Source organism: Lepus europaeus, chromosome 18, assembly GCF_033115175.1.
Source record: "Lepus europaeus isolate LE1 chromosome 18, mLepTim1.pri, whole genome shotgun sequence".
NCBI lineage: Eukaryota > Metazoa > Chordata > Mammalia > Lagomorpha > Leporidae > Lepus > Lepus europaeus.
In genome coordinates this window covers 42,157,390-42,179,591 of record NC_084844.1, presented here as the reverse complement: position 1 = coordinate 42,179,591, position 22,202 = coordinate 42,157,390, and the positions used below count along the sequence as shown (strand labels likewise).

At 58.9% G+C, this 22,202-nt stretch overlaps 1 protein-coding gene across 1 annotated transcript in view; it reads left to right on the top strand.

The window, feature by feature from the left end:
* The first annotated feature begins 1,389 nt into the window (after positions 1-1,389).
* The window catches only part of RAB11FIP4 (RAB11 family interacting protein 4), a 39,016-nt gene continuing 18,203 nt past the window's right edge, over positions 1,390-22,202 (top strand). The window contains exon 1 of the mRNA XM_062216575.1: positions 1,390-1,460. Coding sequence (XP_062072559.1) covers positions 1,431-1,460 — 30 coding nt within the window. The 5' untranslated portion in view covers positions 1,390-1,430. The remainder of the gene's footprint in view (positions 1,461-22,202) is intronic.

The window sequence follows — 22,202 nt, the reverse complement described above, 5'->3', positions numbered from 1 at the left end:
GCCCTGGGAACCAGAGGGGCTGCTGGGGAGAAGGTAGGGAGCAGACCAGAGAGAGTGTGTGTGGGTGCGTGGGTGTGTGGGTGTGTGTGCATGGGTGTGGGTGTGTGTGGTGGTGCTGGTCCTGCCCATCCTGATGGTGCCACCTTGTTGACTGGTGAGCACTCAGGGGAGGCAAGGGTGGCTTCCAGGGGGACAGTTAGGAAGGCGTCTGCACCCCTCAGGTCAAAGGGAAGCCACATTCACAACATTTGCTCTTTCACACTCATCACATCATTTTTGCCTCTTCTAAAAAAAAAAAAAAAAGACTTTTTATTTGAGAAGCAGAGTTACACATAGAGAGGCAGAGGCAGAAAGAGACAGAGAGAGAGGTCTTCCATCCACTGGTTCGCTCCCCAAATGGCGGCAATGGCCAGGGCTGGGCTAAATGAAGCCAGAAACCAGGAGTGCCCTCTGGGTCTCCCATGCCAGTTTAGGGACCCAAACACGTGGGCCATCTTCTGCTTTCCCAGGCCACTAGCAGGAGCTGGATCGGAAGTGGAGCAGCCGGGACACACAGCGCCGACCCCTTGCTTATTTTTAAAACAGTCCACGGTGAAGACTTATGAGAGGAGCACATAATTGTTTCTTACTATAATTCAGCAGAAGGGATCCTCGTCCTTGTTTGTGTTATTGCGTATCTGTTGCCACTCGCTTCTGTGTGTAGCTGGTCTGGTTACAGGGCTCTGATTTTACATCGAAAAGGCTGGAAGGGTTGTGGGTAGCACACAGGATAAAACTCAGTTCAGCAGCCGCCGGAGGATGGACAAGCAGGTGTGTGTTGCGAGGGGACGTGGAGGGTGGCAGGTCTGGGATCGGGCCCGCGAATGCCAGCCAGGAAATGCCAGCTGGTATACCGCAACGAGTGCGGTGGATGCAAAACAGCGAGGGTCGCGTGGACTTGGCGGCAGCGCGCGCTTCCAATAAGCGGTCCCCTTGGGTCCCAGGGCCAGGCCGGCAGCAGCAACTCTGAGCGCGGGCCCGCCCAAGCGAGCTCCGCCCCCCGAGCACCCGCGCTGCCATTGGTCGGCGCGGCCCGGCCACCTGCCCCTACCTTGGAGGGGCGGGGTTACCTGCGCCCCGCCCCCGCGGCTCGGATTCCCCTGCCGCGCTTCCTCCCCGACCCCGCCCCCGGACGAGGCCCCGCCCCCCGAGTCCCTGAGCCCAGGCGCCTCGTGATGTCACCGCAGCTTTGATACAAAGAGCCCTTCGGCCCACGCGGGTCTCCCGGCAACGGGCGCGGGCGGGGGCGGGGCCGGCGCCTTCAACTGGTGCCGCACGGTGCGCGCGGCGGCGGCGCGGCCGGGGGATTGTTCTGCGCGCGCTGGGCGGCCGGAGCCCGGGTCCCGCCCGCCCGCCCCTCTGCAGCGCGGCCACCCGCAGCTGGGCAGGAGATGCGCACTCCGCCGGCTCCTGGGAGCCAGGTAAGCGGCCGCCGAGGGCCAGACTCGCGGGGCGCACCTGGCCGCGGCGCGCGGCCCCGGGACAAGGAAGTTGGCGGAGCGCGGAACTGTGCCCGCTCCGGCCCCGGAGTGTCCACCCTGGGGCCTGGCCTGGGAGGTCGGGTTACCTGCGCTGGCTCGCTTGGCCGGGCAGGAGAAGCCGCTGTCCCCATGCCCTCTGCGGCCCCCTGGCCAAGTGCGAGGTGGGCAGCAGCAGCTCGGGGCGCCGGCAGGGGTGGCCGCTGTGTCCTCCGCTCAGTTCCACAAAGTATTTTGGTGGGACCTAGTCGATTGGGAAGTTGGTTTACCCGGACACTTCCCCTGGGGCCGGCCCTGCGCCCCACCTCCTCCCCTAGCCGTGTCGCCTAGAGGGCTGTGCGCGGCGAAGTTTTTCCGTAGCTCTTGGCGGCCGGTCCGAGCCGGCTCCCCGGCTTCCCTCGTGCCTCCGCGGGGCTACGCGCAGCCAGCAGAGAGAGCCAGCCCAGTGCGGGCTTTGGGGACAGAGCCTGTCCCGTTCGCGATGTTGCTGTGGGAGGAGCTGTGTGGGTGCCCCCAGCCTCTCGCCCTCGGCTCTGGCCGGGAGGAGGGGGGGAGTTGTTTCTGGCTCTGCGGTTCTCTGCCAGGGACTAGTGGTGCCGGTGGCTCTCGGCCTTCGCACAGCCGTCCGCACTGTGGGGAGCCTGGTCCCTCTTCTCGCCCTTCCCGGTTTCCCCTTCTCCCTGGACCTGCCGTCCCCAGAGGCCTGGCACACACACCAGGGCACTGTATGTGGGTTTCCTCCACTGACTCACTGATAGGCCTCCTTCTCAGGGGAGTGTGGTGGCCTGGGTTCCTGTCTCCACTCAGCCTGCAGGTCTGGCTGGGCTGGCTCCTTCCTGGTGATCTGGGAACCTCTGCCCTTCCAGGAGGCAGGTGGCTTGGCAAGCACAGCCCCTGGGGCAGCCCCTGTTCCTCTCAGGTGAAAGACGGTTACAGGGTTTGCCTGGAGAGGGAGAGAGCAATCTAGGGGGAGGAAGCATTACCACGGGTGTGCAACCAGCCCTGCCTAGGAGATCCCCCCCACACACTGCATGTGTGTAGTGTGTGTCCACCCATGTCCCAACAGCCATCTAACGCATCTTCCTGGAGAGCCTGAGTCACGCTGTTGGCCGAGGTCTGGCTGCCCACCGCCAGCTTCCCCAGATTCCGGCCCTGTGCTACTGGCCAGTCCGGCTGCCCTGCTTAGCTGCCATTGAGGAACTGTGGGTTCCGTGCCCGGGGAATACCAGACCTGGGACGTTTGCTTGTCCCCAGGTATCTGCAGGCTCCACGGAGGCTTTGAATACCTGGTCTCATCTGGCCTTCCGACTCCTCCGAACACTTGGGCAAGTTTATCTCGGCCATCTCGGAGTGCCCTGGCCCGGTGGGGGGGGGGGGCAGCGGAGAGCTTGGCTTTGAGGAGGTCCGTGCAGCTGCACAGCTGGGCAAATGCTTTGGAATTTGGGGAAGGTGGGCTTTGCTGAAGGGGGTGGGGTAAATAGCTAAGGCCAGCGGGAGAGATAAGACCAGGGCCGGCCACCGCGGGGGAGGGGCTGGTTGACTGCCAGGTCAGGTGAGCCTGCTGGGAGGCATGACCTTTGCCCCCAGGGAGATCTCTAAGAGAGACTGCCTGGAGCCTGTCCTTGGAAGGGACTTTCAGGCCAGGGAGGGAAGAAAGTCAGAGTTGGAGGTGCTCCCCTCAAGGGTCCAAGCCATCTCCCCGCCACACTGACACATAGCCTGTGCCCCCGGGAGGGGGTGGGGGCTCCAGACCATGTGTGTTCCTCCCTGGAGCATGCTGGGGCCTGCTAGCTTCCCAGCCCCTTCCCTTGATGGTGGGACCAGCTGCACCACACCCTGGGCTTCTTCGTGGGTGGTGGGCTGTTCACCCAGGGCCCTCACAACTCACCCTTCTCCATTCTCACGCCCACCCCTGGCTGACCTGTTGGGCCGTGGGACTTTGCCCCCCCCCCCATCCTCCTGCTTTGAGGGCCTTTACAGTTTATTTCACTTCCTGTCTCTTGGGGAAGGCTAAGGAGGAGGTGAGGGGGGCAGGGAGAGGCTCCCAGTGAAATAGCAGGTGAGCAGTTCTGGGAAGGCAAGTGGCTCGCGGACAGGGAGGGACAGCCTGGACAGAGGCCCTCCATGCCCCTGTCTGTCTCTGTGGGGCTCCCCGACACGGGGCTGACTGTGGATGAAAAGGAAGCGTCTTTATGTGGCCCTGGTGTTGGCAGAGGGGTGCAGTGCCCTGGCCTTGGCAGGTGTAGGACCCCTCAGGTTGGGCTCCCTTTTCCTCTGGGTCAGCTCTGCTAGCTCTGGACTTGGTAGCCCGGTGTTTATGGCACTGGATCACCGGCCTGGCAAACGCGGAGGACCACTGAGGTCGTGTGTGGCTGAGTGGGTAGTCCTGTCCATGCCAGACAGGCACACTGGCTTGGCAGGCCCACATGGCGTCTGACCGGACACTGTGATCTTTCCTGGACGCTGTGACAGATGGCACCTCGGGGCACCGGCCCTTCGCCTTTCTGTCTGCCCAGCCCCTAGTGTGTGGCCAGCACACGGTGGGAAAGGGACGTGGAGACAAGCTCTGAGAGACAGGGCCGGGGTGGGAGGACACCTTTGCTGTCAGACAGCAGCCAAAAACCCCAAGAAGCTGACAGTAGTGCCGAGGCTGGAAACCACAGACACACAGTGTGCTCGTTGCGCCGCTGTCCCCAGACCCTGGCCGCAAGCATTCATTTCTGGGAGCACAGGTGTCCTGGCCACAGCTGCTATGGACGTCCCTGCTCTCGGCTTGGGTCGGGTCTAACTCGCCTGCCCGTGTGAATGCGCAGACAGCTCTGGGCACACTCTTCTTCCCAGCACACAAATGCCAGTTGGTGAAGCCAGCGCCGTTGTGCACTCTGCACCTCTGAGCAGACAGCGCGCTGGGCCTGTAGGTCAGCTCCTGCCCTAGGGTGACGGCAGTCTGCACTCCCACACACACCTCGGGCCTTGCTTCTTCCTCCTTCCTGACTTTCATGGGCTCCCTGGCCTCCTGTGGCCCCAGTGTGCCCAGGCCCCCACTGCCCTCCCTCTGCACGGGCAGTCGGCTGCGGGGCTCTGTGCTCTGGTCTCCTAAGGGCTGCCCAGGGGGCACTCAGTACCTGGAAGGCAGCCTCGGGTTTCCTCAGTGCAGCTTGGGCCCCAGCTTATCCGTGTGTGCCTGTGCACAAGAGCTGTGCATGTGTGTCAGGTGGACATCCATCCGTCCCTGCTCCGTGGGGTGCGAGCTGAGAGTCAAGGCTGGATGGGGAGTCACTGAGGTGAGTTTGGCCACCTCTCCTAGCCAGCACATGTCCCTTGAGGGCACTTAGCTTTGAGCCTGGCCATAGTCCCAAGCAGGGCGATCTGGAGCCCACACTGGTGGCCGGCAGTCCAGTGTCCCCAAAGCCAGGCAAGACCTGTGTCATGTGTTTCATTCGGAGCTGTCATTTTCCCATGCCAGGTGTCCGACTACACGAGACTGGTGTCCTTGCCCAAGTGTTTGGGGCTCACCCCATTAACTAAATGGAATTTGGCACTGGCCAGTTCACACAGGCCCCGTTCAAGGCTAGATGGGCTCTGGCAGTGCCTGGCCGACCTTGCTCCAAGGCCTCCTGGCTGGATCAGCTTTTAGAGGAGCCGAGCCCTTCACAAAGGCATTTGTGACCCAAAGCTCGGATTCTGGGAACCTTCCTGAGCCCTCAGAGGTTTTGCTGGTCATTTCCTCCTTTTCCCAGTGGCATGGGAGGGAGGAGAGATTGGGCAACCAGGATTATGTGCCTTCCGGAAAGTGGGATGAAGGTGGGGGTGGGTGGCCATGGAGGTCCAGGGCTGTGGGGTCTGGGTCTGCTCCAGCCCCACATCCTGTGGCAGGCAGGTCCCAGTAATGCCCGCATTTCTAACCCCTCCTCTTGACTTCCTTTAAGAAATGGGCGGTTTTCCAGCTAGTGTGCCTATTTTAATTGATTCCACCTGTTTCAGCGTCCAGACAAGTGGGTCCTGTCTCCACAAGGTAAACCTCATTCAGGTGCAGAAGTTCTCATTGGTGTCTGTGGCTCTGCTCACGGGGAGCCTCTCTCTCTTCTCGGGGACCCAAAGAGGAAGGCCTAAGGAGAAGTGGAACGTGGGTGTGGGGTGGGAGCACCCTCTCTGGAGTCCTCTGTGGCTGGCCCCATCCTCTGCACTTGCCCCGAGAGCCTGAGACCATAAGAAGAAGCCACGCTTCAAGTAGCCGGTGCCGTCTGCATGAACTTGGGATACGAGAGCTGAGGGGTGTCTGCTCCCTGCACCAGACCGCACTCCCCCAAGGCCCGATTTCTTAAGGGAGAAAAAAATGTTTTGGAACCTTCTAGAAAACATCTGGATCTAGATCCCGGCTCTGCTGCTTGCTACCTGTGGAATTTTGGACAAGCGACTGCCCCTTTCTGAGCCTCAGTTTCTCCCCCTGCAGAATGGGTTCGATAATGGTCTCTGCCTCACAGGGTGATGATGCAAAGAAAGTGATTCGCTGTGATTTAAAGTACCTGGAGTAGCTTCTGACTTTTAATCGTCGACACGCGTGGGGAGAGATTAGCGGGGCAGGGAGTGTAGTGCCCCAGAGCCGGGACTCCAGCGTCCGGCTGTCTGGGGTCGGATCCTGGCTCTGCCACTTGCTGTTTGTTTCCTCATCTGTAAGACAGGGTGGTTATGTGGGGCCAACGAATAACTGTGTGGAAAGCAGTAAAAACGGTGCCTGTCTGAGTGTGTCTGTCAGTTCCTGCGTCTACAGCTCTGATTCTCCTGACAACCTCAGCACCTAGCAGAACTCGGCACAGGGGGTGTCGGTGCTGAAACAGAAGCTTCCTGGGCTTAACCCCCGTGGCCTCTGCAGATGCACACTGAGTGGGACCAGGTGAAGGCACTGGCGCCTGCGTGGCAAGCCGAGAATGAGATACAGAGCGCATCTCGGGGTGACAGCCTTCTTCCCAGCCTGGGGCGACGCTGCACCTGCTGTGATCTCCCATAGGCTGCCTGCTCTGTCGGGCTGGGGTCGTCTGCCTACCTGCCCTCCATCTCCACCTGTCCGTCCCCCTGTGCCCAGCTGGAAGAGCTGGCTTGGAGCAGCGTAGCCCGTCCACCCTGCTATTGGGCAGTAACGCCTTATTAAGACCTGCAGCTCTGGCTAGCTGTGGGCCGCAGGAGATCTGGAGGAGGGCCAGACAGAAGGTGCAGGCTGTGCAGCCACCCAGCCACGTCAGTGACCGCCCTTGGTAGTTTTCCAAGGAGCAAACCTACCTGCTCTTTCAGCTTGGCTGTGCAGAGGTCTGTAGTCCACTGAGGTGAGCCAGCCGGCCTGGCCTGACCTGGCTGGCTGGGAGGGCGGTGGTCGGGGATGGTCTTGGTGTTAAGTAACCTAAACAATGGCCTCCTGGCGAAATGAGGATTCTTGGTGGCAAGGCAGCTCTGGCCAGCACGTGTCTGTGTGCTTGTCCACCTGCTTGCCCAGAAGGATCTTGCAACAGCAGGTGCATGGACACGTGCAGGTGCAAGCGTGGAGTTGACTGCGCTTCCTGGGGCACTCACACAGCCCAAAGAGCGACGTGGCTGCATCCCACTCCCCATTTTCCTCACACCTTGCAGTGCCGTGCCGCACCATGCCGTACAGCCTTGGGCCCCTCTCTTTCTCCTTCACATCACATTGGGACGTGTTATATGCTTGCTATGACTGCGCCTTCTCTTTCTTGGTGTCCTTGAAACAATGGTGCATCTTCAAATCAGAGGCGTCTTGGATTGAAAGAAACACAGGTAGAAGGTAACCTCTTGAGTATTTCAGAACTAGCCCAGTTGCTTCATGGAAGGCGATCGGGCCACCTTGTAGTGGTGGCAGCGTTCTAGGAGGGGACACTGTGGTGTGGTTCAAGGGGACAGGCGTGGACACTGGGCACACGGGGCCCAGAGTCCCACTTTATGGCTCACCAGCAGTGTGGCCTCGGGAAAGCAGAGCGGCCCCTGTGGACCTCGGGTTGTTTCCCCATTGCCTGTGGCTGTGGCGGGTGTGCAGCGCACCTTTCCCTGTTTCTGTCTCGCTGGGTGTTGTCCAAGGTCACTTGGGCTTGCTCCACCTGGCTTAGGGCAGATGAGGGCAGGCAGAGGTCGTTGGCCTTCCCGAGGGGAACGGGTGTCGCCAGAGCCTCTAGACTCCGGTTTTAATCCTCGGACATCGCTCTTCCTTCTCTCTTCCTCCGATTTTGCCTGTTTTCGTTTTCACATGTGTTTCCCTTTACCAGTTTTCTTCCCAGTCTCTCTCCTTTCCCTTTCTGTAAAATCTTCCCACATGTAGCCTCTTTGAAGCTCCCTGTTGTGGTGGGAAAGAGGAGGAGGGTTACATCCCAGGGCTCGTCTGGCCCAGAACTCAGAAGCCCAGTGTGCAGGGTCCCCGCACCCTTCAGCTCCCTAGGAGTTCCGGTGCCACCAGCATTGCTGACTGCTCTGCGCGGACCTGCAGGGCTCAGCCAGCCCGAGGCTGCCCCCGTGCAGCGCTGGCTCTCCAGGAAGCGCTGGACGTTGCATCACCGAGAGGGAGCGTTTGGTGTTCTCTGCACTCTGCCTGGGGCATTAAAGTCACACCTGGTCCAGCCCCAGCCCTGCCAGCTCTGTGGCCCTTGCTGATGGACCTTTGTGATCTGAGTTTTCTCACTGAAACACTGGCGGCTGCACCGGAGCATCTGGTGCGTGATAGGAGCTGGATCCGTGTGCTTTTTCTCAATCCTCCTCAGTGGTTGCGGCCGAGGGCCCGTGGATCTCAGGGCGTGGCTGTCAGTGCTGATGCTCCAGGTGGATGCCCTGAGACAGGTGGAGGAGCTCTGGGCAGGGAGCAGCAGTGTGAGCAGGAGGTGCCGGGCGCCGTCACTCAGGGTGGCTGGGCTGCAGGGCAGAGGGTCAGGACAGAGAGCAGAGAGGAGAATGGTGGCGAGGGTGACCCATGGGCACCGACGGAGCAAGGGTGACGCGGTTGCCTTGCGTCTGGCTTCAACAGTGCAGAGATTTGGGCGAGGGCTGCCCACGGAGGCAGGAGCAGGACTGCGCCCTGGGAGACAGCCCCATGGGGATGTCCAGCTGTTCCTAGGCCACACCAAGTAGGGCCTCGGCCTGAGCCGCTGGCTGGAGGGAGACTTCAGCAGGTGGCGGCGTCACACCTTGTCCCTGCCCCCTCCCTCGAGTGTCTGATGAAAGCTGGGCTTCCCCAATTTTCTCTACGCGGCCCTCCCTTTAATAAGGAGCAGTGTGCGCTGTGGACGAACGGTTGGGGGGAGGGCAAGGATGCACAAGAGCCTGGGCTGTGGGGGAGGGGCAGCACGTCCTGAGACCCAGGCCTGGGGGAAAGGGCTTCCCGAGGGTCTGAGCGCCAGGAGCTGGCCTGCAGGCAAGCGGGGTGCTCAAGGCTCTCTGAGGGCCTTCCTGATGGCGTTCCCTGGGACTTCTACCTTCTGAGCCTGCAGCCATGGCTTGTGGTCAGACCCAGTGCCCTCTCGCCTATCCCCCGTGGGAGAGCTGGGAAGGCCCCTGGCCTGCTCTGGCCAGCTTTGCCCTCATGACCCCACCGCAAGATGGCAGCTCCTGGTTATGCAGCCTGGGTGGCTGGGCCCACTGAAGGCACTGGGCGGAAAGGGACGCTTGCGCCGAGCCTGCCCGGAGGCTGTGGGGGCTTAGGAGGTGGTGGGGTCATCAACACAGAGGCTCTGGCATGAGACTGTGGGAAGAGGAGGGTCAGTGACCCAGCCTGGTGCTGACTGTCCACTCCAGGGGACAGTTCAGATGGAGCCTTGGTCCTGGGTTGTAGGGGGGGTAGCCTTCTGGGCCCTGAGGGCGTCTGCAACCAAGGGGGACGGGGTGGGCCTGGCCCGGGTGCAAATCATGCTCACTCCAGCCAGGTGTGCACCTGGAAACTGCAGCCCCTCCCTGGGAAGCTCCAGGGGCCCCCTGTGGGGACACCCCGAGGGGATGCTGCCCAGCCCACCTGGTAGGACCCTGGGTGGGCAAGGAGCTGGCCTGAGCCTCTGCCTCCCCACCCCCACGCCTTCACCTTGAGTCCTTAAGCTCCTCTTTATCACGACGATAAAATCTGGAGCCCCCAAAGCAAGCACTGTAAGCCCTTGGCTGTGTGAATAATTAAGCCCTGGCTTCAAACAGTCACATTTAAAAGCTATAATTTGTAGCCCAAAATAGTTGCCTGCTCCAGGAGCCGGGGAGAGCCCTTGATGTGCACCCCCGTCCACTCACAGCCTGTGGGTCCTCGCCTGACACCTGGCCCAAGCTTCCTCCCGGGCACCGGCTGCCTGGGCACCGGCACCCGCGGCTGGTACTGGGAATTTGGATGGGGTCATTGAAGGTAGGGGCTCCTGATTCAAGGTCGTGTGGCTTCCACTTTTTGTGACTACAAAGGAAAGAAAAATCTCAAAGTAGCTGCAGGAAGCCACCACTTGCTCACCTCTAAGGAGGAGACAGTATTTGCGCATGGGGATTTGGGGGAAGAAAACGAGACCCCTCTGTAAGCAGGCCCCGAGGAGACCCTGGCCACGGCAGGGCCACCGGCGTGGTCACTCCCTTTCCTCTCTCGGAGGGCGGCTCCCCCAGCACTTGCTGCGGACGAGTGCTATGTGAGGGTTCAGGAAGGTGGATGGGGGACTGGGAGCCCACAGGAAGCGCCGCCCTGGACCAGCAGAGCTGGCTGGCATGCCAGGAATTCTTGGGGCTGGCTGCTGGATTTGGTTCCAGATGTGGAAGCAATTTCAGTCCTGTTTTCACAGTCCCCAACAGTGTGCCTCCAAAGTCCGCGCTCCCAATTTAAAAGCAAGGCCATCGGCTCTCTTTAGGGGGGTCGGGGCAGACCACATGGCTTCTTTGAGTCTTGTTGGTTCAGGAAATGAGTTTGCTGGGGCACTGTGATCTGGGTCGTGGGGCTTCGAAGAGATGGTCACAGCCCACCCCTGGCCTGGTCGGAAGGTGGGTTCACCCTGGGCACACCACCCCTGTGGGTTTCTTTGGAGCTGAGTCACTTAGCGCCTTCCGTCACTGTCATGGACTGGGACAGCCGTGGAGTGAGGGCGGGCACTCAGATTCTGTCCGAAGGGGCTGGGTCACAGTGGAACGGGGGGCTCCTCCTTCCCACTCTGACCACAACAGAGAACAGAAATCTGCTCTGGGTTTCAAGTAGCCAGAAATACCGTCTGGCACGGAGGACCTGGTAATATCTTGTTCAATTACTGGGCCCTCCTGGCCACAGGGGCGGCCTGCCCCAGGATTGGAGGGTCTGCGTGCAGGGCCTGCGGCTCCAAGGCTGGCCGCCCATCCCTTCTCTTGCAAGCCAGTGGCTATTTAGGTAGACTAGCTTTTACATCTGCCTTACAACTACTCTAAGTACAGCTCTGGGCAGCAGGAATTGTCCTTGCAATTCTGTCGCGGCTGAGCTGCACATGTGTTGCTCTAAAATTAAAATACAGTAGCGGTACTGTTGAGAGAAGGCAGGAAAATGGAGCTAACCTTGTTAGAGCCTTATACAAAAAGTGTTCACGGAACGTCTTCCTGGCCCTCAGAGAGGCAGCGGGCTTTGGGTTCCCCCGCACCGCAGGCTGTGCAGCGGCTGGGTGGGAGAGAGTTTCGTGGTTCCTTTGAGGAACTACCAATGATAAATAAGCAGATACATGGGGAGGTTCTCTTAGAAGCTGAGCTGACTGACCGTGGAGGAGTTCGCTTTTATGTCAGCAAGCTGGGCTGAAATGGCAGCCCAGGCTCTGGTGGGGGTGTCCGCGTAGGCTTCCTAAGGGGGACAGGGAAGCGACACTGGCTTGCTGGGGCTGCCATGGCAAAGCGCCACGCCGTGGGGGCCTTACACGACCGAGAGGCTTCTCGGCAGAGCGCCGGAAGCTGCAGCCTGATGTCCAGGGGCGGGCAGAGCTGGCGGCTCCTGAGGCCTCTCCGGGTCCCGGCCTTCCTGATGCGCGCTCTCCCTGTGTCTTCACTTGGTCCTCCCCCCAGGTGAGCCTGGGTCCCGACTCCTCCTCTGACGAGGGCACCGGTCGCCTTGGGTGGCAGCCCACCCTGATGACCTCATCTTAACGTAATTGATCCTATCTCTAAAAACAGGCAGCTCTGAGGTGCTGGGGGTTTTGACTTCAACATGGAAATTTGGGAGGGACATAGCTCAGCCCGTAACAGAAAAGGATCTCAGGAGGCTTCTTCCAAGGGGCAGAAGACTAGGGTGAGCAGAGCCTGGGTGGGAGGAAGGCAGCTCCACGCTGAGACCAGAGCCCGCTGCTGGTGAGGGCCCCTGGGTGGGGCTCGCGGCCAGTGGTTTACCTGGAGGTTTTCTAGCAGGGCTTGGCGCACGAGTCCTTTTGTAGAAACCAGAAGCTTCTCACAGCCTTGGCCGCCATTGCTTGTGACCTCATGGTTCGGCACCTGGGCCGCCTGGAGCTGAGTTCTCATCCCGTGGTCCCCTGGGCTCTCTGGGACCCTGCTTCTTTAAGCCTGGCTTTTCTCTTAAATGAAGCCGCACTTCTCAGGGTTTTGTGCTTCTTTTTTAATTTCCTTTTTCAGCAAGTTTAGCGCAGGCTTCTACTCATGTCGTCATACAGTGTTTACTTCTAACGGAGAAAGTGAAACCTGTGCAGATGGCTTATGGCTGTGGAGAGCGCTGTCTGCCCTGGACAGTTGGTGAGGGTAGGACCTGGCTGTCATTCTCTAGGGAGCTCCCCAAGGCTTTGCAAGAAGCACAGCTCTGTGGGGGCTCACAGGGCCCCCTCCCCAGCCCCCAGCTCCCATGCCCACCCTAGGCTTCTCCAGTAGCCATGGCTCCATCAGTCGTACCAGCTACAAAGACCCCACAGTGTTTTACCACGAACCCAAGCCAGGCCCTGGCAGCCTGGTGCTGACAGAGGGGATGCTGGTGTGGTTAGGAGCATGTCCCCATGCTCTCTCACCCCACAGCCACATTTGCATGGTCTGTCTAGGAGATTTTTTTTTCTGAGTCATTTGGAAGGAAATCAGACAAAATAGAATCAAAACTAAAGATTGTCTCTTTCTTAACTCTATGCCATTTTAAAATTAAAAAAAAAATTTAAGGATTTATTTATTTACTTGAGAGATAGAGTTACACATAGAGAGAGGGAGAGACAGAGGAAGAAGTCTTCCATCCACTGGTTCACTCCCCAAATGGCTACAGCGGCCAGAGCTGAGCCAATACGAAGCCAGGAGCCAGGAGCTTCTTCCGGGTCTCCCACGTGGGTGCAGGGGCCCAAGCACTTGGGCTGTCTTCTACTGCCTTCCCAGGCCATCAGCAGGGAGCTGGATTGGGAGTGGAACAGCTGGGACTCAAACCAGCACGGCAGGCGGATGCTTAACCTACTACACCACAGCACCAACCCCTAAAATTTATTTTAGAACTAATTTTTATTTGAAGGGCAGAAAGAGACAGAGACAGAGATCTTTCATCCAGTGGTTCACTCCCCAGATGCCTACAAACAGCCAGAGCAAGATCAGGCTGAAGCCAGGATCCTTGAACTCCATCCTGGTCTCCCCATGGGTGACTGGGACTTGAGTCATCACCTGCTGCCTCCCATTTGTAGGAAGCTGGAGTCAGCAATGGAGCCGGGACTTGAACCCAGGCAATCCAGTGTGGGATATGGGTATCTCAAGTGACATCTTCACCACTGCCACATGCCCACCCCTAATTTTGATTTGCTTACTGAGAGAGAAGTATTCCCATTTGCTGGTTCATTTCTCAGATGACTGCAACCTAATCCAGGCTCCCCATGTTGGTGGCCAGAACCCAACCCCTTGACCCATCACCCGTGCCTCCCAGGGGCCACATTAGCGAGGAACTGGAGTCAGGAGCAGAGCCAGAAACTGAATCCAGGCACTCTGATACAGGACACGAGCGGCCTATTGGGTAGCTTAACTCGGTTCGAATGCCTGCTTCAACATCCTTTTTTAAATAGAAAAAGTCAGGTGTATTTACATCATCTTCGGGTAGAACATCACACATACTTTTCTTTGCCTGATTTTTTTTTTTTTTTTTTTTTTTTTTTTTTTTTTTTTTTTTGCCCCGTGATGCTATGGAACTTGTTCCTGTATTCCCCTGAAGCTTGGATAACATTGCATTACATTTTTGTTAGGACTGCAAGATAGGTGTTGCCGTGTACCTCAAACTGTGTCATCCGGAGGCCAGTGGCTGGTTCCATCAGTTAGTGAGGCCGAGTGTGATCTCTGCACTGAAGGGCCAGTAGCCCATTTCCTCCGGGGCAGAGGCAGGCGGGGTTTATGGTGTGTGCAGGCATCCAGCTGCCGTCACCCCGGGAGCCCGCGGTTTCCATGTGCAGTTGCCGGATGTAGTGTTGTGTGTGTCAGGACAAGTCCATGTCCCTCCTGTCTTCTGTAGTTCCTTTAAGTCTCCCGTTTGCTTGTTCCATCAGTTCCTGAGTGAGACAAGCTAACTGCTCCAACTCTGCATTCTATGAAGTTTTCCTTTATGTATTTTGAGACTGTTGTTAGGTGCGTACATGTGTAGGAGTGTTTCATCTTGTTAAATTGAGCCCTTATCATTTTTAAATGTCCCTCTATCCCTTGCCTTAAAGTCTGCTTCATCCAATGTAAATGCAGCCCTACCAACTCTTTCTGGTTTAATTCTTTCGCTTTCAACCTACCCACGTTCTTATGTTTAAATTGTGCCTATTGGAAATGGCACATAGTTACTTTTCTAAATGCAGCCTAATATTTGCCTTTGAATAGAATTGTTTCTTGCATCTTCACTTAATGCATAGTTGATATGACTGCATTGTCCCTTGTTAATTTATTCGACCCATCTGATTGTTGAGCCTCTTTTCCTCTTTTTGGATGAGTCCCACATTTTTATTTATTTATTTATTTATTTTTTTGACAGGCAGAGTGGACAGTGAGAGAGAGACAGAGAGAAAGGTCTTCCTTTTTGCCGTTGGTTCACCCTCCAATGGCCGCCGCAGTAGCGTGCTGCGGCCGGCACACTGCGCTGATCCAATGGCAGGAGCCAGGTGCTTCTCCTGGTCTCCCATGGGGTGCAGGGCCCAAGGACTTGGGCCATCCTCCACCGCACTCCCTGGCCACAGCAGAGAGCTGGCCTGGAAGAGGGGCAACCGGGACAGAATCCGGTGCCCCGACCGGGACTAGAACCCGGTGTGCCGGCGCCACAAGGCAGAGGATTAGCCTAGTGAGCCACGGCGCCGGAGTCCCACATTTTTAAAATTATATTTTTAGCAATACTTTTTTTTAAGATTTATTTTATTTATTTGAAAGGCAGAGTTAGAGAGGGAGAGACAGAGAGATCTTCCATCCATGGTTCACTCCCCAATAGGCCACATTGTCTAGGGCTGGGCTAGGCTAAAGACAGCAGCCAGGAGCTTCATCTGGGTCTCCCACATAGGTGCAGGGGCCTAAGGACTTGAGCCATCCTCTACTGCTTTCCCAGGTGCATTAGCAGGGAGCTGGATTGGAAGTGGAGCAGCCGGGACTCGAACTGGTGCCCACACGGGATGCCAGCATCCACAGGCTTTACCTGCTATGCCACAACACTGGCCCCAAGCAATACATTTTTTTTCCTTTATATGCTAACTTCTGACATTCTCCTGTGTTATTGGGGCAGAAGTGGCACCGTAGGGATAGAGGGTCAGAGCCTTCCCCTGGGCCTCTCCACACCCCCAGAACTTGGGTCTGTTCACGGCCACACATTGTCCCTAGGTGGACATGCAGGACCAAAGTGCCGGTTGCTTCCTGTGCAGTGAGAAATGAGCCCTGGCTTCCAGCTGGGGCCGCCCTGCCCCCTCCCAGGGGGCCGTGAACTTAGCTGTGGGCTCGCATTGCAAGTTGTGATAGTCGTTAAGTGGTCTGCAGCCCCAGTTCCTCGGGCTGGGCCAGAGGTCCCGGGAGCTGTGCAGTACATCTCTGGCCACTGCATGGGTGGGTGCTGCCCAGGTCTGCCTGAGCCCCTCCCTCTTGATGTACCCAGGAGACCACCCAGCTCAGCCTCCACCAGGACCTGCTCCTTCAATCCCTTGACACTCCCAGCCCCCGCCCTCAGCTGTGCGTTGGGAAGCTTGCCCATCTGTGGTTTTAGTTTAGCTCCCTGGGGCTCTCTTGACATCCCTTGTGTAAAGTTTATCTGGAAGATACAGTCCGTCCCGCCCACCCCCTGACACAGCCTTCTCCGTGTTGGGGGTGGGGTTGGAGAGAGAGGCAGCTCAAGAGCAGCCATGGAAGCAGGCGTGCAGGGGTTCCTGTTGGGGTGTTCTTGAGCCATGGTGATACCTTCACTGGGGGGTGGTTCGGGAGGCAGACCTCAGGGCGCCTGACTGGGAGGGGGGAACCTGGAAGCTGGCTTGGCTGCCCTCCCCAGGAGGGAGGCCAGCTAGAGGGACGGGCCCCTGGCCCCTCTCTCCCAAGCACTCTGGACCTCTGCTCTGGCCCTGGGGTAACTGGGGACACAGGTGCTTGAGCTGTGACCTGCTGCCTCCCAGGGTGCACATTGGCAGGAAGCTGGAATTGGAGACCTTGCTGGGAGTTGAACCCAGGTGCTCCAGTACGGCATGTGGGGATGTGGGCATCTCAAGTGGCATCTTACCCACTGCACCTGTGCCCACACTTCCTTTGCAGTGAGAAGAGAAGGCGTGGCCATCTGTCCTGCCTGCCTGTCCTAGGCCTCTGCAGCCAGAGCTCAGTGTCACATGTCCAGGTTTGAGGCCGCCCCTGGCACTGGCTGAGATGTGGGACAGACCCTCCTGGCTTGGTGACTGGTGCTCTCGCAAACCCAAGCTGAGGTTATTTACCCTCCAAGGGCAAAGCTGAGGCAGCCGCCTCCTGTGGGGAGGAGCCGCCTCCTTTGTCCCACCCTGGTGCCTTGACTGGCACCCTCGTCGCTGACGGGCGGTGGATGGTCCGCCTGACTGCAGGGCCGAGTGGCAGCCCCTGTGTTAGCAGTTACAGTCTGCACGGCTTCTGGCCTCTGCCTCCACCAGCCTGGTGTGGCGAGGGCAGCCAGGCCTCGGTGGGCTGCAGGGGATCCCAGCCCAAGCGACCCCTCCCCCCTTCCCACGGACCTGTCCCTGCTCCCCTGCAGTGGAGGACTTGGCCACCAGTCCCGCCAGGCCGCAGATGAGCTTCTTCCCCACACAAGGCTCGGTTCGTGTTCACTCCCCCACCCGTGCCCTGCAGTGGTGATCCACGTGTGCCGTGCTGCGAGGGAAGCTGGGACGTGCCCACCCAGGCTATTTTTACCCAGCCTTGGCCCACAGAGCTGTTCCCTGGCTCCGAGTCACTGCCTGGGGAGCAGAGCTGCTGCCAGGACTGGGGGTGGAGGAGCCGGAGCGCAGAGCCTGCTGGACTCCCATCCCAGCACTCATTAAAGGGTGTAATTAATGAACAAGACCTTCCGCGGCTGTGGGCAGGAGAGGCACCTGGCATGCGAGGGGCAGCTGGGGAACTTGCACATTTCTGGCTTCCTGAGGTGGAGCCCAATGCACCTCCAGCCCTGCGTGTCACCCCGGGGGCTGGGGAGAAGCCAGGAGGCCCCCCTGGGTGTCTTCAACACAACGACGACATTAATAGCTCAGATGTGTTGAGCCCTTGCCGCGTGCGTTGATTGCTAAAGTGCTTAGAGCGTGTGCTAACTCCTTCAGTTCTAATCATAGTTAACTCTGCTTTATAGACGGGGAAACGGAGGCCCTGGGAGGTCCGAGGCTACAGAGCTTGGTAGTTGGGGAGCAGGGCTTGTCCCTGGGGCTGTCGGTCCCTCTGCCAAGCCTTCAGCACCCTCCAGGTGTAGGACATGCAGGACACTATCCCAGATTCTCCACGGCCATCCAGCCAGGTGGGTGCTTGTATCCCTGTTTCTAGGTGAGGCTCAGAAACCAAACAGTGCTTCAAATAGGGGCCACTGCAGGACTGGCCCCAGACTCCCACGGGCGGGCTCCTCCCAGCTCACCTGCCACAAGTGCTTGTGTGTGCCTCCCAGGTGCTCCTGCGATGCTCACCACTGGGCTCTGACACAGGAATCCCCGTGGCTACCTCTGTCGGGATGTAGAGACGCAGTCAATGGCCTCCATGTTCCCTGTGCAGCAGCTGCCCACAGAATGCTCCGTGCCTGCCTGCAGGGTTTCCGGGCAGCTCCCAGTGGGGTGGGAGGGAAGAGACCAAATGAAGCCATTGAAGTGTGGCACCAGTGCACCTGGTTCTTAACATCTTCCAATATAGAAATAAGAAAAGAATCTGAGATGTGAAGTGAGTATCAGGCGAGTGAGAGAACAAAAGAAAGCAGGACAATGGAATGGCAGAGCCGTCCAGTCGGAGACGGAGAGGGGACCCCAGAGCGGGTGTCCAGTGCTTGGTCACCTGGTGTGGCTGCAGGGACATGGGGTATGGGGTCCATCCTTTAGCTGGGAGGGAGTTGGGGCTGGAGGGGTCTAGCTGTCCTCCAGCGCACAGAAGCGGGCTCGATTGGCCGGGTCCTGGCAGGTGTGTGAAATGAGGGAGAAGGGGGATGTTTGCTGTCTCCCCAGAGCCTACCTGTCCCTGCCTGCGTCCCCCATCCCTAGACGACCTTGCATCCTCTTGCCCCTCAAGGAGGCAGGGAGCCCTGTGGACCTCCCAGCAAGCATGACACTCTAGAAGTGGGGTGAGGTTGCCCTCCCCACCCCAGGAGCTGCGACAGCCTGGATTCCTAGTGCTGGTGTCTTCCCGCAGCCTGGTGTGTGCCTGGGGAAAAGCTGGCGTCCTGCAGAAGCAGCCACAACTTTGCCTGACCGCCCCCAGGCCTTGGGGCCTCCTTGGTCCCCTGAGATTGCCTGTGTGTGCAGGCCCTGACCCACATGTGGCCCAGCTGCAGGGCTGCTCACTGCCTCGGGAAGCCGGCGTCCCCTGGCTGCCTGGAAGCTCTGTGAGGGACAGTATTTTTATCATGCACAAGTTCTCCCTCCCCTTCTGCAGCTTTATCTAAAAACACAAAACCCCTAGCTCAGATGGCTTCTCTCTCTCTCTCTCTCTCTCTCTCTCTTAAGATTTATTTATTTGAAAGGCAGAGTTACAGAGAGGCAGGGGCAGAAAGAGAGAGATCTTCCATCTGCTGGTTCACTCCCCAAATGGCCACAATTGCCCAGAGCTGGGCCATTCTGAAGCCAGGAGCTTCCTCTGGGTCTCCCACGTGAGTGCAGGGGCCCAAGGACTTGAGCCATCTTGTACTGCTTTCCCAGGCCACAGCAGAGAGCTGGATCAGAAGTGGAACAGTGGGACTTGAACCGGTGCCCATAAGGATGTCGGCACTGCAGGCACTATGCTACAGTGCTGGCCCCCTCAGTTTCTAACATGACTGTGCTCTCCCAGCCAGTGAGAATAGAGGGAGGGGTCAACGACCTGCTTTCTGGCACCTTCCAGCCACTGTCCCTGCCCTGTCTCCCCCCCCACCCCCCAGGTGTATGGGATCAGATCAGGCTGCCCACCCCACCCCAGCCCAGCCCAGCAGCTCCCCTGGACATAGTGGGAGGAGGGGCTGTTGGCTCCTCCAAGGCCCCTCCCCAGAGGGCCCGCTGGGAGGAGCAAGCGTGGTGAGAGCTGTTTTTTTCTGGACAAATACCAAACCAAGTGGGTCTAGGACAGGCCCAGACCACTGTGTCCTGGACTCCCCAAGGTGCACGGTTACCTAGCTTAGAGCTGCTTTGCACTGTTTGGACTGGGCAGGGCAGGGGCTGGGGAAGGGATACTGGGAGTGGCTTTGAATAAGTATGTATCTCGGTGTTAGTGTAGGGAGTGGCAGAGAGGAGAGATCTGCTGGTTCACTCCCCTACCTCCTGCAACAGCCAGGGCGGGGCCGGGCCAAAGCCCCGAGGCAGCGGCTCCATCATCTGGAGTCTGGATCTGTGTGAGTGGCAGGGATGCAAGTCCTTGAGCCATCGTCACCTGCTGCCTCTCAGGGTGCACGTTAGCACAAAGCTGCATCTCAACCAGGAACGAATGATTTTAGGACAAATGGTTGGAGAGGAAGGGGACGGGGTGAGGGCTGGCGAGGGAGTGGATGTGGGGCCTTGGACTTGGCGTGTCTGGGCCTGGCTGTCGGTGTCCGCCGGGCCCTCCAACCTGGGAGTTCCAGGGCAGCCACCCTCCCCCCGGCATCAGAGGAGACACGAATCCTGCATCCCACCTTGTACACCCCCTGGTGCTCTCGCAGGGCTGCTGTGAGGTTGGAGGGATCAAGTTAGACGGGACGTCTGGGCAGAGACGTCGGGCAGGCCGATGTGGACTCCGCTCAGTCAGGGGCTGACAGTCTGCCACGGAGGGGGAGGTCCGCTTCTGCTGCCGCCAGCTGACACCCGCCGCTCAGGGCCCCTCCCCCCGCCCTGCACAAGGTCAGGGGCCTTGTGCACTGCCGTGGCCGTCAGGTGAGGACACTGGTGGCCCCCACCTGCCTGCCTCAGTTGCCTGACCTGAACTCTGTGTCTCGATGTCCAGGGAACCAAAGGCGGGCTGGCTGGAGCGCAGGCCAGTCACGGGAGGAGCCCGGATGCCGGTCATTCACCAGGCACTCAGTGGGCCTTCTAGGTCACTACAACCTCCAAGGACCCGCTGCAGGGAGAGGGTGGGCATTGGCCACAGCCAGGTCCAGTCCCTATCCTGACACCAGCTCGTCCACGGCCCCAGGTGAGGCCCTCCACCTACAGAACAGGGACTGGAAACCAGGTGAGAGGGAGAAGCGCACTTGCCCCATGGCCAGGCTGTCAGTGAGCTGGCCAGGGAGGTGGAGCGGGCATGGTTCTTCCTGGCAGATGAGGGTGAGGACCGCACCACTGCCCCTCCACAAGGTTGGCTCCCTCCTTCCTTCCCCCCATGGACCCAGAGCCTGCGGTGGGCTTGGGCAGTGGTGCATGTGGGCATCATGATTTGTCTTTTGTCCCTGTGTGCTGTCCTTGTCATCATCTACGCAGTGTGGGGGCATCAGCCACAGTGGAGCCAATGTGCGGCAGCTGGATGCAGGGGGTCCCCTGCCTGTGGCTGGAGGCTCCCCCAGAACCCCACGGCTGCATTAGCAGAATGGGGGTAGCGATGGTATCGAGAAGCCAGAGCTTGGTGCTTCCTGGGTCCTGTCGCGTTCCTCCTGTCCGTGTGGGGTGCAGCTTGAGGCGTGTGGATGAAGAGCTTGCTTGGGGTGCACTATCTGACGGGCTGGGAGCCAGTGGGCTTGGATTAGTGACAATCAGCCAATTTTCATCCCAGAGCCTCTTGGTCACGGGCCTGGCTGTTCGGAACTCACTTTCTTGGTCCAACTTGTGCTCACTGATGGCCTGGGCGTCTCCTGGAGGGACCAGCCCCCTAGGCGGGCTGCTGCTCACCCATGGCTGCCCACAGCAGCATGGGTCCTGGCGCCCAGCGACTTCCTCGGCTGTCCCAGAGCCTGTTCTCATCTGAGACCTCTGGGGGCTTTCCCCTGCCCTTGTCCCCGCTCCCCTTCTTGTAGCCTGGCCGAGGGGAGAGTGCGTGCCACAGGGTGCTCTGCCAGCCCCAGCAGCTTGGGGTAGGCTGGCCCCGGGAGTGAGGCGGGTGGAAGCACCTGCATCTCACATCACAGTGCCTGGGTTCAACCTCTGGCTCCAGCTCCTGCCTGCAGCTTCACACTTGGTGCCAATGTGGATAGACCCTGGGAGACAGTGATGGCTGAAGTACCTGGGTCCCTGGCCTAGGTGGAGGGCCTGGCCCAGTCCCAGCTGTTGGGGACATTTGGGGAGCTGTTGGAGGATGGGAGCTGTCTCTGTCTCTCTCAAATAAATACTTTTTTTTTTCTTTAGGATTTTATTTATTTGAAAGGCAGAGTTACAGAGAGAGGGAGAGACAGAATGGTCCTCCATCTACTGGTTCACTCCTCAGTTGCTGGAACTGGGCTGATCCAAATTTAGGAGCCAGGAGCTTCCTCTGGGTCTCCCACATGAGTGCAGGGACCCAAGCACTTAGGCCATCTTTGGCTGCTTTCCCAGGCCATTAGCAAGAAGCTGGATCGGAAGTGGAGCAGCCGGGACTCCAAACGGCGCCCACATGGGATGCCGGTGCCACAGTGGAGGCTTAGCCTACTATGCCACAGTGCTGGCCCCTCAAATAAATACCTTTTTAAAAAGAGAAACATTTTGCAGAGAGCTTCCCCTCAGTGGAGGGTAACTCTGAACCAAGCCAGAGCTCGTTTTCAAGATGATTTTAGCAAGAGGTGCAAGCAGATGTTCACTGCACGCCAACCTTGTGCCAGGCAGCGTGCTGGGCCCTGGCCCCGGTGGGCAAGCCTGGCCCAGGGCCAGCAGTGGGCTTGCTGCCTGCAGGACTGTGGCTGGACCAAGCCAGGGCAGTTTCCTCCCAGGCTGGCATCTCACCCTGTGGCTGGGAGTTACTCACTGAGGTCCTACTGTGTGCCGGCCGCCAGCGTGAATTGGCTCGTTCTGACCACACGGCACTCCTGTGAGTTTCTGTTGCCACCCCTGATTCACAAAGGAGAGGAATGAGGCCGGGAGAGGGTCTGTGAAGCACCTGGGGTCCACGCTGTGCATACTTCCTGTTCCACACTCCATAAACCCCACTGGGGCAGGGCCAGCGTTCTTGGAGGCCACGCAGTGTGGATGCGGCCTTCGTGTGAATCACCAAGAAGCCTTCTGC